The sequence below is a fragment of the Siniperca chuatsi genome, linkage group LG3 (genome assembly GCF_020085105.1).
Source record: "Siniperca chuatsi isolate FFG_IHB_CAS linkage group LG3, ASM2008510v1, whole genome shotgun sequence".
NCBI lineage: Eukaryota > Metazoa > Chordata > Actinopteri > Centrarchiformes > Sinipercidae > Siniperca > Siniperca chuatsi.
In genome coordinates this window covers 22,704,440-22,721,114 of record NC_058044.1, presented here as the reverse complement: position 1 = coordinate 22,721,114, position 16,675 = coordinate 22,704,440, and the positions used below count along the sequence as shown (strand labels likewise).

General features: G+C 38.6%; 1 protein-coding gene across 1 annotated transcript; it reads right to left on the bottom strand.

Annotated features, from left to right (window-relative positions):
• Nucleotides 1–628: 628 nt before the first annotated feature.
• Nucleotides 629–15,883, bottom strand: cusr (Copper-only SOD repeat protein). The gene is made up of 10 exons (XM_044190651.1): nucleotides 15,584–15,883; nucleotides 9,551–11,633; nucleotides 9,070–9,169; nucleotides 6,561–6,638; nucleotides 5,694–5,798; nucleotides 4,498–4,630; nucleotides 4,199–4,313; nucleotides 3,059–3,183; nucleotides 1,723–1,803; nucleotides 629–1,106 (listed from the first exon to the last, which is right to left on the bottom strand). Exons 1-10 carry the CDS (start codon nucleotides 15,621–15,623, stop codon nucleotides 1,015–1,017), a joined length of 2,952 nt encoding a protein of 983 aa, XP_044046586.1. The 5' UTR covers nucleotides 15,624–15,883; the 3' UTR covers nucleotides 629–1,014.
• Nucleotides 15,884–16,675: the final 792 nt, after the last annotated feature.

The following is a 16,675-nucleotide window of genomic DNA, read 5'->3' as shown; positions in this document are numbered from 1 at the left end:
CAAGTCAGTAGAAAAAAATAATGAAACTTAACACACACACACACCTTTTTTTGTTTTGTCTTGGCACACTTGGCACAATCAGGCTTCCACTGGCTGTATAAATTTTCATATTTCCTTTTTACTAACAGTTGAACTAACAGCTTTGTTATGTAATCACTAATATTTTGATTCATCTGATTACCTTTTAAGGTCTTCTGTCCATGAGGACTCACACTCAGTGGTGAGTTTAAAGACCTATGGTAGGTCTATTTTTTTATGTTTTTTGTCAATTTCTCAACCTCCCAAGAAGTGTTATGAGCTAAAAAGACACAGCAAGTGTCCTGGAGGAGGACGGACACCTAACAGTGAGATCTTTTCTTATTAATGGTTTATGAGTAATATATAAAGCAAGAGTTTATTATTTATGAACCATTAATAAAGTCCTTAGTAGGACTAACAAACCCTATTTAATGATGCTTTATTAGGAAGTGGTACCAAAAGCTTATATGAATGCTCTTCTCTTAAAATGCATCACAGGATTAACTGTCCTGCTAAAGCACTGCATATTATGGGCTTATACATTTATTCATGTGCTAAGATATGTTTAGGGGTTTAAAGTAAGGGGGTAAAAAATGATTGGCACAAGGCATACAAACATTATTGTATTTTATTCAAATATATGGATAGTGCATACATTTAAAATGTCTGGATATCTGAAAATGTACATCAGGAACTTCACCCACCCATTTAACAGCACAAATGAATAAAATATGAGCAATATCTGTTTCTATAAAGGTTAAACTGAACAGTTAATTAATAGCTTGTTGCCTAAAATGATTATTACAAAAAGTAAAAATGTAAAATGGCTTTATCTTTATTGGCTGACAAAAGCTGTACAAAGAAAGACAGTTATTATTTGCTTGATAATTGATCATATCACTTGGTGGGCTACATTTCATAAACATATTTACATTTTTATGATATGAGGATCCGTGTATCTCCACTGATGATGCATGGTGTAGCTGAATCTTTGAGCTATGAATAAATTGCAGATGGCAGCCAGCAGGCAGCAGCAAACATCAAGCCAAGAAGCAAACTTCCTGGCACCAGCAGCAGACCTGCACTTCCTGAGGGCGTCAGATCAGAAAGGTGTCCACAGGTTATTCAAGCAAGGAATGAAATTCTATTGAAAGACACTGTGACTCAGTGTAAGCTATTTTTGTACTCTGAGATCATCTTGTTCAAATTTAGAGGCAGATCCAGTTCAAAGAACAATGTTTCCTTCAAGTGCCCATCAAAAAGCCATAAATGAGCTAAAACAAGAGGTTTTGCTTAGAAGTAATCTAAGACTGATCTTTGGAAACATGGCATTCAGTATGCAAATTGTGTTTTGTTGGATTTTTATTTGATCATTGGTTGGCATGACTTCCATGCCCTCCAGTCTTTAAATGTAATACATCTTATGTCATTGTATTGTTGCCAACATTTACTGCAGTTCAACTCTGCCATGTGTAATTCCTTAATATAGTCTGGAGTAGATTACCTACAGCCCAATCACTCTCCATCAAAATCAATATTTATTTAACAAGAGACTGTTTCTTTTGGAGAGCTGGTTAAACCATCCAACACTGAAGGACTTATAAATGTTGTTAAATACACCCTTAAATACATAAACAATTTCACATTCCCATTATGCACCTAAAGTCCAGGGAAAGCTATGATTACAGTATGGAGCATACTTACTTGTACATGAGTCAGACTCTCTGAACACGCCCATCTTCTCACTGGTTTTGACAGACTTCAGAAGTTCTGTGTTGACATCCCCTTTAAGATACAGACAATGTGGCAATACTTAATCACACATAGACGGTCCAAGCTGTAATTACTGATTTGTTGCACTTGACAATAACTGTAGCTGAGTCTAAAGGCAGTTGTGGACTTGCTTTTCCATCATTAAGTCAGATGATTTCATACCAGAAATGGTGCAGTGTAATTCAAATGTTTCAGACATAACAAATAACTTTTATCACAGAGCAAGTTTGGTTTTCCTTTCAATTGGTTTCTTTTTTCTCAAGCAAAGAAAACATTATTGTCATCACACTCTCAGCTGCATGCTGTCTGAAAACTCTTGTGTGTGCATCTTTCCCCTTTATTACTGTCATACTCATAATCACGGTAAAGGAGGCCCTCTCAGTAATGATTGCAATAGTAAACTCTCCACCTTGTGGGAGACATCTGAGGACATAAATACCTGTCCTGTGCTATACTGTGTGAAACCTCTGTACAGACACTTCTCTGTTCCCCCCTGGGACAGAGGAAGGGATAGAAAAATGAGACACATAGACACTCAACTCCAGCATCAGGTTACCGAGCAATTGTTCAGGTTTTCTAAAGGTTTTTTTCAATGCCTATAATTGTTCATTGTCCTGATGAACACAGCCTGGGCACACAGCTTGCCCAGATAGGTCCTAAAAGCCTGAAGTAGCTGAAGTGTTTACAGACTTACATGCTGTACATATAGTCCTGGCCATAATGTATGCAACACTTCCTCTTCTAAATCACCATGGATGCAGGTTTTTTTTTTTCCTTTTTCCATGTCCAAATCATCGTTTGGTCTTTCCGGATAAATATTCAAATGAGATTGATGTGTGTTTGTTTCTCTTTGGCACTCCCATGTCCTTCTTGGTATTTCAGGTTTTACATTCAGTGAACTGTGGAGATGATGTGTTAACACCTGTGATACAATGCTCATTGCCACATCATTTAACCACAGTGAATGCAACCTACATAATTCGAATTGTTACAATAGTGTAGGATCAAACCTGTGTGCCCCCACCCTAGGTATAATGACTGGTGGTGTCTGTCAGGGAATTTTAAATGCGTGGTTAATGGTTACACCATCTAATTGTTATATGACCTCCAGTATAAACAGAGGAAGAGGAATTAATGTTTACATGCTCACTTCCTCAGATCAAGTGTTGTTGTGTTGAAAGGCAATTCTGTTTCCCTTTTATCGCAAATTAGATGTATTGTTCTGTTGATAGATGAACATCCTTTTTTTAAAGGGTTTGTGCCTTACCAGATACCATGAAGTTGACTTGCTGGCACCTTCCATCAGCTGCAGAGCGAGGAGAGCTGGGCAGGATGCTGACTCTTGCTGCTTCCAACTGCAGGACATCTGCAACCCTCCTGCGGAAGTCATATCTGGGCAAAAAGAGATGAAACTTTGCAGTCATATAATATAATAATTAACTGGAAATACAAGTCATTTAAATCCAGATATTATCAAACTACGGTGTTTGATCCACTACAACGACTGTAATGACTTCTTGGTAAAACTTAACTATAATAAGGGTAACAAAGCACATGCTTATACAGTATAACACATTACTAATGCATGGGTCATGATGATTTAATGAATACATTAAGTTATTATTGGCGGATGTAGCATGAATTCCTGTTGCTCACCATTAAGAAATGGGCAAGTCACAATTACTTTATGTGAATAGTTAATGGGTCATAAATTAATAAATGTTAACTCACGCCACCAAATTAGCTGGAATCCAGTTACATAGAAAAAGGGCCTTGCATTTGCTCAGCCTCTGAAAGCAGAACAGTACCTGTTCTCATAGAAGTATGAAGCTGCTTCATGTTACTTGCATGCCCCTGTAGTTAACAGAAATAGTCTCTGGTAATGTTGATGTTTTAGTATGCTTTTGATAGTGAATGTTGATGCACTTTCACTTAGAATATCAAAATGTACCATCTGACCGCTAGACGGGCTGAGAAATGCAACGCACATTGATGATCGCTGTGTTTTGACACAAAAAAAACTGAAGCTTCCTTATTTTGAATTGTTTCATTATCTATGAGACATCATGGCATGAATAACAGATTATACGACAGATTACTTTGGTTATGGGTACAAAAGTGATGCAGCAACGAGGATAATGTGAATACGTTTCTACGTAATGGATATTTTCTCTGGGAAGGGCAGCAAACAGAATTTCTTTTGAATCGTACAGTAGGCTATTGTGTGTTTGCAAGTTGTGGTTACAAGATATTCAGTTTCCTCAGTGGTTCAGATATTTTATGAAGATGAACTGGTTTTGAAAATGACAGGTTGGATTCAATTCTCTAAATTCTAAATTAAAGTCTGCCAAGAGATTTAACATTCTTACGAAAGGGTATTAATCATGCAGGTTTTTATTACACTCACCTGCTGAAGTTAGCCACACTGGGAAAGGTCTGCTCTGCTGAAGGGGATTCTGGGAGGATGTCGGCACATGCGATGATGCTGTCTCCGTTCTTCAGCACTAGAGATCTGTGGACCACTACAAACAAAGAAAAACATTAACTGCATCTGTTCTTTTCACATTATTACATACCTCATATTACATTTATTTCTTTGGGTGTATACATCCTAAATTGCTAGCAAAGGATCACTTCAAAGTTTTATTTAAATCTTTAATTGTTACCACTGCTAATTAAACACACACTTTCATGTCTGTGTGGTACCTGTGTTGTCTCCAGAGAGCTGGATGATGCTGTCAGTGTAGAGCTGTCTCTCAGTCAGGCTGACGTTGCCTTGTCTCACAGATAACTCTCCCACCACACAGCTGAGAGGGTTATTTAGTGAACAGCTGGAACTCTGAATGGGGAATAGAGAGAAGGAAGTACGTTGCACATTTACCACAAAAGCTCAGTTTTGGCACCATAATTGCAGTTGGTTATGCATATTATCAGACATTTAATTTGGTTTCTTTTATCAGAAAAAGAAACTCAAAAGTAACAGACTTCCTTCTCTGCACTGCTTGAAAGTTTTGTTCCATTGTATATACAATGGCAAACACAAATGTCCTTGTAACATCTTCAGGTATTAATTGTTAGTAAAAATCTTTGCACTGGAAATGTTCAAACATCTTACTTTCTGACCAAGGCCTTTCATTTCTAAATCATCGATGAAGAAAGCTCTTGTTGCAAAAGCACTGGGCGTAGTATGATTAATGTTTACAAATGGACTAACTTGACAAAACTGGGAGGAAAGACATTATGGTGTCAATAAATTTCAGAGAAAGAAGTTACATGATTACATGACAGACAAAAGTAACTTGATAAAATGTTCCTTCTATGACTGTAGTAGACACTAGGTTTGCTGTCTTGACTTGCTTTTCTTTTATACATATAGTACAGTACATATACATACAGTACACTACGTGATCATATAATGAGGAATTTACAGAGATATATTATTCTTATTGTGTAACATGCACTGCTAAAAAACAAATAGTTCTGAAAGGGACATCTATCAAGCAGTTTATTCAGATATCAGGCTGATGTTGGCATTATGTAATTATTTAAACTGACTGAACTTAGTTGCTTTGATGATGAATTTGCAAATGGTGTCTTCAGATGGAGTCAGTAATGTAATTCACATTTTTTGTTACCTTGCACAAGTGATAAGGAGCTGATTTTATCCTGCATATACAAAATTCTGATTAAGATAATCAGAACAAAAATCTACACAAATTAAATACTTAGAATACTTAAATATCAGCAAACACATCTGCAGTAAAGCTCTGCGTAAAGTCGGAAAAAAATCGTAAACTAAAAATGCCGTAAAAGAGCAAAGGTTTAGATTTACACTGCTGATTTAGCGGCTTTGATACTTAAGTACTAGTGTCAGCCTTCAAAAAGAGTCAACTCGGTCTCACCATTGACGTCATGTTGAAGGGATTGAATGTGCTCCCGACACTGTTGCACTGGCTGTTGTTGGCGCCCATGCGGTTGTTTGTGATGAACAAGGATGCCACAGTTGTCTGCAGGGAGGGGTAAAATACAAGTGTGACTGTTTGCATGTATTGTTTTTGTTTGTTGTTTTGTTATTCTTTATGTGAATTCTGTACGTTTATGTGGTTTAATCTTGCTGCATTCAAAGGCAAGGAAATTAACTTGCTGGACAACTATAATTATCTGGGAGCTTAAATCAGCTCTCCACCCTCATTGTCCCTCATGCCCTCAGATTACATGGTTACCTACTTTGTCCTGAGAGTCAAGAAAACATTAACAGGCACCAAAACTTTTTCTTGCAGAGCCCTCCCCATTTCTCTGGATTCAACTCCTTGCAACTTCAGAAAGCAAATTCTGAGTAAATCTGCGTAATGAAACTCGAAACCTTTCTTTTATTGTTGTCATTAAACCAACTCTGGCACTATCAATGTGGATCTGTGTGTGTTACAAGTTTTTCGTGGCATCTCTTATTTCATTATCACTTTCTAAGTTATTGTCCATTTTAATATCCTACTTTGCAGCTATCATATGCTCAGCTGCTCAGGTGTCTCACCTGTCACAGGACCTTTCCTAGAAGGTTTCATTGAAGTTTTTCTGTGTATGCTTAAAGGGTTTAAGGTTGTTTGTGCTACGTGGAAATGCATTCAATATTATAGTTGATTATTAATAACTGATTTGTTACTCTTTTAATTGTTTGTATGTTAAGGTTTTAACAAGGAGACTTCCTTATTAAAACGACCTGTATAAACGTTGCATTCGTGGATATGTGTACAGTATGACTCTGTACTTACATTTTGTCTTGTCGATGATTGAAGGGTCACCTCCAGTGTGATATCACTGCTACTCCCATCAGGAAACATCTGCTGGCGCTGAGGAGAGAGAAAAATCCAATATTAGTGGACAATTACAGTAGGAAGAATCAGTGTGGATTTGTGGATACTGCATACAATTATGACGGTAACTACTTATTAAGGCATTCTTACACTCACTCTGTGACTCTCTATTGAGTAAAACTAGCAGATTTATGTTGAGGGAACACATTTATTCCCCAGACTCATCATTTTCTCCTTGATAATATAGCCTCTTTGGAGATATTACAAGCTCTTATCCATAAATGTAGTGCAGAGCTCAGTATGGGGCCTCTGCAGGGCGGCTGACAGAGACAGCTGTTCCCTTGATGAGCTTCCTAGTTCAATGGGCCTGTAGGTTCCACTAGCCACAGCAGACGGATGTTAAGCTAAGCTAATGATCTCGTCCCTGCTTCCCATTGCTGCTGTTTGCAACCCACCACAGGCATAATGAATTCACTGTCTGTCCAGCGCAGCAGAAATACACTGTCATGTTTTTGTGGCAGGTTGGCTCCTAGTAAGTTAGCAAGAAAGAAAACCTTGTATGTGTTCTGTGGCTATCAAAGAAAACTCATCTGATTCTTACAATTTGGTCCTGCCATGTGGAAATCTTGTAACTTCTGGTGATGGGCTGGGCTGGGTGATTTTCACTAGAATTGATTATATGATCTTCTATAGAACAATGTCTGACATTTTGCATTCATAATCCATTTTACATTTTACAATGTCAGTGTCAAAATGTATTGTCCTCAAGTTACAGACAAAGGCAGAGTTTCTTATCCTAATTATGGAGGGTGATATTTTACATGACTGAGCCATTTTCAATGAAAAAGGACAATGTATCTCTGCCCCTAAATAGGCAATATATCCTATTTCAACTCAGGTCATGCACAAATAAACACACATTAATTACCACACTCAAAAAAGTGCTGGGCTGTTTCTATAAACACACTGTTGGGTTGCTGGGTCAAAGGGGTTGTAAGGGATCCATTCACAGTTGAACAGCTGGTTGGGTTACTTTGACCCAGCTGAAAGTTTAGCTCTTCCATTGTCGAATTTTCTGGATCCATCTCTTGCGGTCAGAGGTTCACAACACGGTGGATTTTATGGTAGATTATGAATACTTTACTTATATTTTAATACATTGTGGTAACAGCATGATCTTGAGCTCATTTCAGTGCAAAAATACAATCTGGGATCATGGGGGGAAAGGGGGCGCATCAGCGCTGAGCGCACTAGTGCTTGCAGAGCTCGTTGGTTTTCAGGTAAGCTGCCACTTGAATTAAATTGACATAAAATTTTGTTAGTTACCGTTATGGGACATTTAATAAAGTAGCTAGTTTAGCTAACGTCGGCTAGCTAGCTGTCGTTGTTCCCATGGCCCGTTCGCTAGCGTCGAGACCCCCACCGAAATCTCGGCCAGATCACCGGGAAGCAATCGGCGCGACCCGGTAATTAAAACAGGTAATAAAGCAGTTTCACGTTAAAACTCAATGTTTCTCCGACGCTTTTCGGCGGACACAGACGTCCGGGGCATGCGAGCCGAGCTGTTTGCTCAGTTTTTCTCTGATAACTTAAGATCCAGACGTCAGATGGTTAAAATCCTTCATCTGGTTAAAATATATAGTTAAAACGACCAAAATGACGGTGATCGTGACTTGAAACAGTAATAAAATAGTCGGCTGGAAATGTTTTAATTGAAAACTGGTAGAACTGTTTCATAACTCTAGCAGTCAACTGAACACCCTGGTGGTGTGTGCGAAAGCGATGTGCTCATGTGTTTTGTTTTTTCTACCCACCTAATGTGGTCCCTGCTCTTTAGACCTGCCAGCCAGTGATGTTATTTCTGCTTCACTGCACTCTGGCAAAGTTTAGTAACCTGACCTTGAGCAATACAATTTGGTCAGCTGAGTTATGTCTACTATAATTGCTGGTGTGACCCACCTACAGATAAATGCAATCTTTGAAAGGTGGTGTGGTTACAGCCATTGTGGAACCGATTTACACATCAGAGTCTGTTTCAGGTTCTGACAAGGTAGAAGAATGTGTGGAATAAAAAAGACTGTCTCTGGTTCTGCTGCATTGATTTTTATCCTTTTTTTTAAATTTGTCAGTCTTGTCCTACAATGTTATAGGAGTGCAGTGCTAAATTGGTGGCCTACTCTTTTAACTAGTCTGATCAGATCTAGTCTGACAAACTTAGAAATAAAATAAAAAAAATCTTTTATTGTCACTGCAACAAATGAATGTATTGTGCATTACTGTTTGATTTTTTGCACTTCATTAATTTCACTTTAAAAGTAACATTGAACTTGAAATGAAAAGGTGAGCTGAACATGGGGTGTGTTGGACAACATAGACAGATTAGCAAAAATACTGATGTAGAATACAGTATATTGTAATTTAAACTATATTGGCATTAGTGGAAAAATACTTTGACTGTGGTTCTTACCAGTCTGACTGTCCCAGTCACTGTACTGTTGAAAACAGCCTTGGCAATAGTCCATTGACCATCTGAGTCTCTGTCAGCTGAGATGTCAGCACACCTCATTCTGAAGAAAAAAAACCCATATGCACAGAAAGACACAAAAACACAAACAAGATTAACAAAACATATCCAAATCCTGTAGGGTTAACCTTTAGAATTTACTTCCTCACAATATTTTGTTGAGTCATTCTCAGTGAATGAGGTAGATATCTGTGTGTTATAATACAAAACATAAGAAGGATATGACTCGATGTTTATGACATTCTACACCTGTAATTGCCAAATACCAAAGCGTTTATGTTCTAGGAAAGAGTCAGTGGCTACAGTACAGTATTTCACATCCTGTACAGTATGTGAAATATTTACTTCTCTCTTTCATTTTCACCATCTGTTGATTTCCTTCTCTGTAATAAGCACAACATCATAAATGCACACAGATTCTCACCTTGATCCGTTGGAGTAGTGAACCACTAGTGACCTTCCCACAATGCCGTAGGGTCCAGTTAATGGCATGTCAGGGTCCATATATATAGCCTGAGACTGTTTGAGGCCATTCAGCACCCCAAACTTCCCGCTGATGTCCCCAATCTCATACTGGTCCACTGTGCCAGCTCCAGGGGCGGGGTTGTTTGATACATTCCAGGCTAATGGGTTGAAGTGGCCCATGATGTTTGCGTTGGAGCAGGGCTCTACGCTGCCAGGTTTGATGGGCAGTATGTGAACATGGTAACCCCCAGCTAAGGAGTTCAGGTTCATCAGGGACACATTTATAGTCGTGGGGCCTTGTGGGACAGCCTGGGAGAACAGCACCTGGCCGCTGGACATCTCGGGGCCAAACCAGTTACCCAAGCTAGCTTTGGGGACCCGGACCATTGTGACATTGGCACAAGCAATCCTTAGCCCTCCTCTTTCTGCTTGATGGATGACCATAGAACGACCAATAATGCCTTCCCCGGGAAACCAGGAAGTGACATCAGTGAAAAAGTTTTTTGCTTCTACTCCGCCCACTCTGGTGCCGAGGTTGATGGTGGTGTGTTTGTTGGAGAGGTCTCCCACCTCACAGGACAAGGGACTGGATGGGCCACAGTGGAGGGCATAACTGATGTTTCCTGTGCTAATGTTAAAGGGGTTCCAGTGTCCTCCTGTTGTGCTGCAGTGCCCTTCATCATTATCCCTCTCTGAGCTAATGGGGTAGGTGTGAACATGCCAGTTGTGGTTACTGGTTGGTGTCATTGTGGGATTTCCATATGACAAATCCATGAAGATGGATACGTCAGAAAGAGGGTTGTTCTTCAGCTGGGTGAACCAGATCTCACCAACCACAGGGCTGTGAAATCTGGCTCTGGCTACGATCACTTCACCTGGATAGCTGATGCTGGCACAAACATACCTGGCACCACCTGGTTGGTGAATCACAACTGAGCGACCTACGATGCTTTTCTGTCCAAACAGAGGGAGGTTGAAGTCCATGAACACCATGTCCACCTCGTTTTTACCTGCAAGGGACATATGCTTGCCGCTGAGGTCACCAGCCTCATATCTGTCGTGTGTTGAACCAGGCATTTTCGGATATGTTGAGTCGTTAACGTTTACTCTGAATGGATTCCAATGCCCACCCACATTATCATTTGAACACAGGCTTGATGGAGGTGACCTGACTGAGGGGACAGGAAAATGGTGGACATGGTAAGGGCCGACACTGCTCTTTAAGTTAGTCAGGTTCACCCTCAACTCTGTCACATCAAACGGGGAAGCCTGACGGAAACTGAAGTATCCTTTGATCCCTCCCATATTCACATCAGCGCTCACCTGTTTTTCTGGCACATTATAAATCTGAGCACACTTGTAACTTGACCCCATGTGGATGAGTAGAAAGCCATTGTTGATGTTGAAGCTGGTCAGGTCCAGACGGGATTTCTCAGGCTGTAAAGGACTTCCAACTTTTACGACACCCAGATTGGTCAAAGCTGAGGGATCTAAGCTTCCAAGAAGAACATTACAACTTGCGGCGGTGCTCGTAGATCCAAAGAGAGTGACATTGGTTTGTGAGGCATTGACCTGACCGATTGTAACTAGGTCTGCAAGCAGCCTAGGGTTGGTCTGTCCTGTGTTAAGCCGGATGTAAACATTACCCGCAATGGGACCGGTGAACATGGCCTGATGAGTCAAGAGCGTCTGACCTCGACTTATAACCGTGCATACTTTAGTGCCATTACATGTCTGCAAAGTCAGCGAGAAGTCGTCCAGGTTTGAGCTTTGTTCGAAGAGGTGTGACATGTTGACAGTGGGGTTTGAGGCAGGATCAGCTGTGAAAGTGAAGACGCTGGAGCCAATATTGGCTTCAGAACAGGGCTGAGCATAATGGCCATACATGACGGGGAACTTGCTGAGGGAAAAGTTAAGTGAACCACAGGATCCAGCGGCAGACACGTTAACAGTGGCCATCTTGGAGGTGGAGTTAAAGTGTACCTGTCCTGTGACTCCTCCCATGTTCAGAGGTGCCAGAAACTGAACACAGGAAATGGAACCTGAAAAGGATGACAAGGAGGAGGTGATGGTAGTAATCTGGGTTCCTACACTTGTTAATGCGCAACCCACCTCAACAAACAGAATGCTGATATTGGATGATCCTGCAAAAACCTGAATCACGTTTTTGAATGTTCAATTGCCAATGTTTAAATAATGTTCCTATATTATCTGTGAATGTCACAATGTGGTCAACGTTAGACAGCTAAAACAGTTGGATTAATGTATGGGCCATCATGCATCAAGAAAACCAAAATTAAAGATCGAAAGTTGAAAAAAAAAAATATATAAAAAAAGATATCTGTTGACGTTTGAATTAAGTTTCTGTATAAGGAAGTTAGAGCCTTTCAGAAAAGTGTTCAGAAGGTAAAGCAGAAGAAGAAGAATAAAGATATAAAAACATGTTTAAGAGTTTGCATTGCTGAAGCGAGCATGCTAATTAAACCTGTTTCAACATATATTTTAACATTTGAAAATCTGTTTAGTTTAAAATTATGCCACTTTTATATGGCAAATGCATACATGATGTCAACATGAATCATATTCAGGTCATCACCATTTAGAGACACATTGACACATAAACCATAACACATAATCACTAGACTATAAAGTTAAGTTTCAAACTATGGAGTCAGGATAGTGAATTTGAAAACAAAACCTGAACTGAAAAAGGAAACACTGGCATTGAAACATTTATATTGGAAAAAGTTGTAATTGAAACAAGTATTTGCACTGAAACAGGTTTCACTGAAAAATGAAACACAGACATTAAAATGTATTTAATGTAATTTAATTTTATTTTGTTATTTTTTGGCATTTTTGCATCATGTTTTTCAGTGACAATCTTCAGATTTTTTCTTCATGTCACTTTTTTTTACGCTGTCAGTTTTTTTTTTCAGTGTCACTGATTTTCAGTTTCAACTTTCTGTCAACCGTTTTGTCATGGAGAGCATTGGTCTGAGGGGAGGAGGCAGGGAAAGCGTGATTTACATATAATCTGCATAGTAAGGAGAGAACATCACTCTTCCTGAACCAGCCGTCCTCTCGTCCGCTCCGAAGCCTCTGGCATCAATGCAAATCTCGAATAGGCAATGGCTTCCACGAGTTCACCTGGAACTTTCAAACAGCAACTTAACTCTGTTTCTCTCTGCCGTTGTTTTCTCACATAGAACCGGGCTGGGTTAAAGTATGTTGTACGCTCACCAAAATGGTGACAGAAAGTTGAAACTGAAAACCAGTGTCATTGAAAAAGAAATTGACACTGAAAAAAAGAGTGACATGAAGAAAGAAAAAATCAGAAGATTGTCATTGAAAAACACATAAAAATGCAAAAAATATCTAAATAAAATGAAATAATTTTTAATGCCTGTTTTATTTTTCAGTGAAACTTTTTTCAGTGCCAATACAACTTTTTCCACTACAAATGTTTCAATACCAATGTTAGTTCAGATTTTGTTTTCAATGCCAAATTTTATTTTCGATGCTAAATTTAAAAGTCACTGTCCTGACTCCATATAAAACGACCTATAATCTTTGAAGAATTCTTTTGTTAGGCAAGACACTATATACAGTAGTAGTTTTTGTAAAAGCACTAAATCAGTTAGATTATGCCGCTTGGTAGGTGACACAATACTCACCATATGTTGGAAACACTGTTTAAATTAGGTTGCATGCACCTTTTAGTTTCTATGCTCAGTAAAATGTTATATATAGCAGCCATTTTCATTTCTGTAATGTTATTCAGGCTTCAAGTGAGAATTAATAGTTGAAATGTTACTTTCACAAGACGACCACAGTCCTGGTCTAAAATTATTGTCATTAGCTCTATTTTGATTGCCATTTGAATTCTATTTAAATAGAATAACAGAACAATACAGTGTATGTTTGCAGTGTTTTTAAAAGCAAACCATTTGACTTCTCTTCTTGATGTGAAGTGTGAGCTTTATTTGTAAATGTTCTAAACCTTGTTCAGATTAGACTATATCAACTTTTCATATATAAAGAAATTATTCATAGGCATTGACTTAAAGCTATAGAATAATGTAATGAAGGACTCCTAAGGCAGAACTTTGGATAAAACACTGTTTAGGTGGTCAGAAGGTTGTAAAACAGATCGTCCCCATTCTTGAGAGTAGAGCCTTAAAACCTAGAACCATTGTAGTATAACTGGTTAGTTTCAGGGCAAAAGTTGTCATAGACATGGTCTTGGAGTAAACCTGGATTCTGGATCAAGGTCTTTTCTGAGCCCCATTTTTTGGAACAGAAACAACCTGTTAATTGGGTAATCTTTCTCTTTCTGGAATACCACCCTGGTGTGATGTGGTAACATATCCGGTTGCTAAGGATTGTTTGCGTACTATTTAATCCAGGGGACTACAAATGATCAATACACTGTAATACACATTTAGTTATGTCCACTTATGTATGAGTGTTCAAAAGTTAAACTTACAGTAATTCATTGTGTTGACTATTTGAGACTTTTGACAGATCTGTACATGTTGACTGAACTTGGGTTTGCAAGTTATCAGTTGAAAAAAGTAAGAAAAAAGGTGGAGTGGGGGGGTGGGAGCTAGAGAAATTTAATAGTTACTGTGACTTTGAGAGAAACTGTCTTCTTTAAACCATGGCAAGGTTGAAGCATGGACATAATCTAGTAGTTATACACTGCAGATAAGTGATATATTGGAATTTCAACTAAAATATAGACACTTTGCGCAAACAAGAAAGGACTACTGCCACTGGCTGACTATGTACCTGACAATGGAGCAACTCAACCTTACCGTGTAACAAGGAGGATGTTTTGCTGAGCTAGTTGGGTATGAAGGCATGTTTGAGATGTACCAAAACCCAATGTTTAAGTTCATGTACAATAAATAATTAAATGTTTTTCAAATAAATGTTATATTTTTGAACAGGTGCAGTAATTCAGTGTGAAGTTCTGTCATGTACCAGAGATACGCAAGCAAAGAAAATTTTAATTACAAGAAACAAAAAAACAAGCAAATTTGATTATCAGTCACGATAACTAGTACATGTAAGTTGAAACAAATTTGGAATTTAAGTCCTCAACTTGAAATGGAAAATTATATAAATGTAGTTAAGTTATTTTAAATTGTCACTGTGATTTACAATACTGCAGAAATGTTTGTAAGGAAAGTTTTGCCCTGACAGTGTAAAATAATTCTTTGTTTTAACTCACATTATTAAGCTGAAACAACAATTGATTAAAAGGTAATCAACCTTCAGTCAACTCCATGAACTAATGTCTGAGTTGAAACAAAGGTCATCTTCAAGTTGAGTTAACTTGCACTCAACTTGAAGATGACTCAACTCAACTGCCTCAACTCAGGCAGCAGGTGAACTTGCATTTCCAAGTTCAACCAACCTGAAATGCCTCACAGTGTAGAAATGCAGCATGTTAGAAATGGTGGGCATGCAAATTGGTTGGTTGTTGTCAATTTACAGTTAATCAGCAAGTTGTGCATACTTGGTATTTAATGTATGTATAGTTAGAGAGTACTTACTAACATCACATGGTTCTAATTTTATCATTTAGATAGTTTCAAGCCTTTTCACAACATAGTCATATTCACAGGGGAGATGCAACCTACTAAGCTTTCATCAATAACGCTGAGCTGCTGGTGAAACAATTGGTCTCAAAACAAGTTAAACATTATAAAGAAAGGTAAACAGTTTTAACCAAACCCAGCAGTCTTTGGCCATTGAATAGTCTGTAGGTTTTCCTTCTTACGGAGAAAAAGAGCAGCTAATAAACACAGCATCAACCAGAGCAAAGAAACTAATCAGTGAAATGACCATCTGTTGGAAAGAACCCTGCAGACTCTCTGTTCTCTTTGGCACAAGATTTAAAAACAATGACATAAACATTACACTGCGGAATACATAAATCATGCACGAAGTCCATGTGGCACTTATACTGCAAAATACTCACCAAGTAAAGAAAACAGCAGGGCAGTTGTCAGGAGGCACATGTTGGCAGATGAGTGCAAAACACACCAACGAGAAAACGTGTATTTAGAAAAACTGGAAAATTAGATTTTTAAAAACTTAACTGGTCATGCAAATCCTCATTGAAGGTATAGTTAAGAAAACAACAGCTCAGTTACAACATAAGACGTTCAAAGACTGCAAAATGATGGTGTGTTTGTGTGTTTGTGTGTGTGTGTCTAAGTGTGTTCTCCAAAAAACATGTCAAGAGTGACTAGTTTTCAAAAAATGTGCAGCCTCTCGTGTGCTTCTGTTTTTCAACTACGGTCTGTCTGTGTCAGCCTGTGATTGGCCAACAGGGTGACAGTGTGTCATGTATGGAGGGAGGGGAGGGAGGAAGAATATTTGGCAGCCTGGATGGGTGGAGGTGGCCCATCCCTGTGGTGGCCATGCTCAGCGGAAGACAAAATATAGGTAGAAGAAAGGACCTGTTGATCATTGAGCTTATATTTTCAAGTTTTCTGCTGGGCTCTATTTAGTGGTTGTTAATATAGCAATATATCAACTTGTTGATGAACCTTTCTTTGGTTAATATTTTTGGGGGATTTAGATCAAAGTAAAATTACTCAGTTCGTTGAATTGAAAGTGAACTGATCCTTTATGTTTGTTAGTAGGCTTTATACGTTGTAAGATAAGGTTACACTTTAATGTTTCTAGTTTTACTTTATCAGCTTGTATTTCAATAATCTTTTAAAATCAAATGCTTCAACTTTATTATTACTTTGCAGGCAGGCATTAAGCACACAGGTCACAGGAACACACTGATGACAATGAACAGCTGCAATCTATAGTCAAAGACATACAAGTGATAAATAAAGACAAATAAGGTGCCCAGAATCAATTTACAACCCTATTTCTCCCTCTTCCTCTTTCCTCTCACAGAATATGCCTCAGCTGTCCTTGTGACAGGGTTGAGGGAAAAAAAAGAAGGAGAGAAAATAGTAACTTGCTCTAAGAATAGCATCCCAATGGCTCATCATTGTGGGCTGTTTAGGGTAGGCCACGCAGCTATTTACACAATATTGGAGGGCCTGTG

Bases quoted from the DNA above. Each gene is read 5' to 3' on its own strand.
- cusr (XM_044190651.1), bottom strand. From the start codon at position 15,623: ATGTGCCTCCTGACAACTGCCCTGCTGTTTTCTTTACTTG. The intron at 5,799-6,560 runs GTAAGTACAGAG...CCCTCCCTGCAG, and splicing joins AATCATCGACAAGACAAAAT to ACAACTGTGGCATCCTTGTT. The intron at 1,804-3,058 runs GTAAGGCACAAA...TGTATCTTAAAG, and splicing joins AGTCAACTTCATGGTATCTG to GGGATGTCAACACAGAACTT.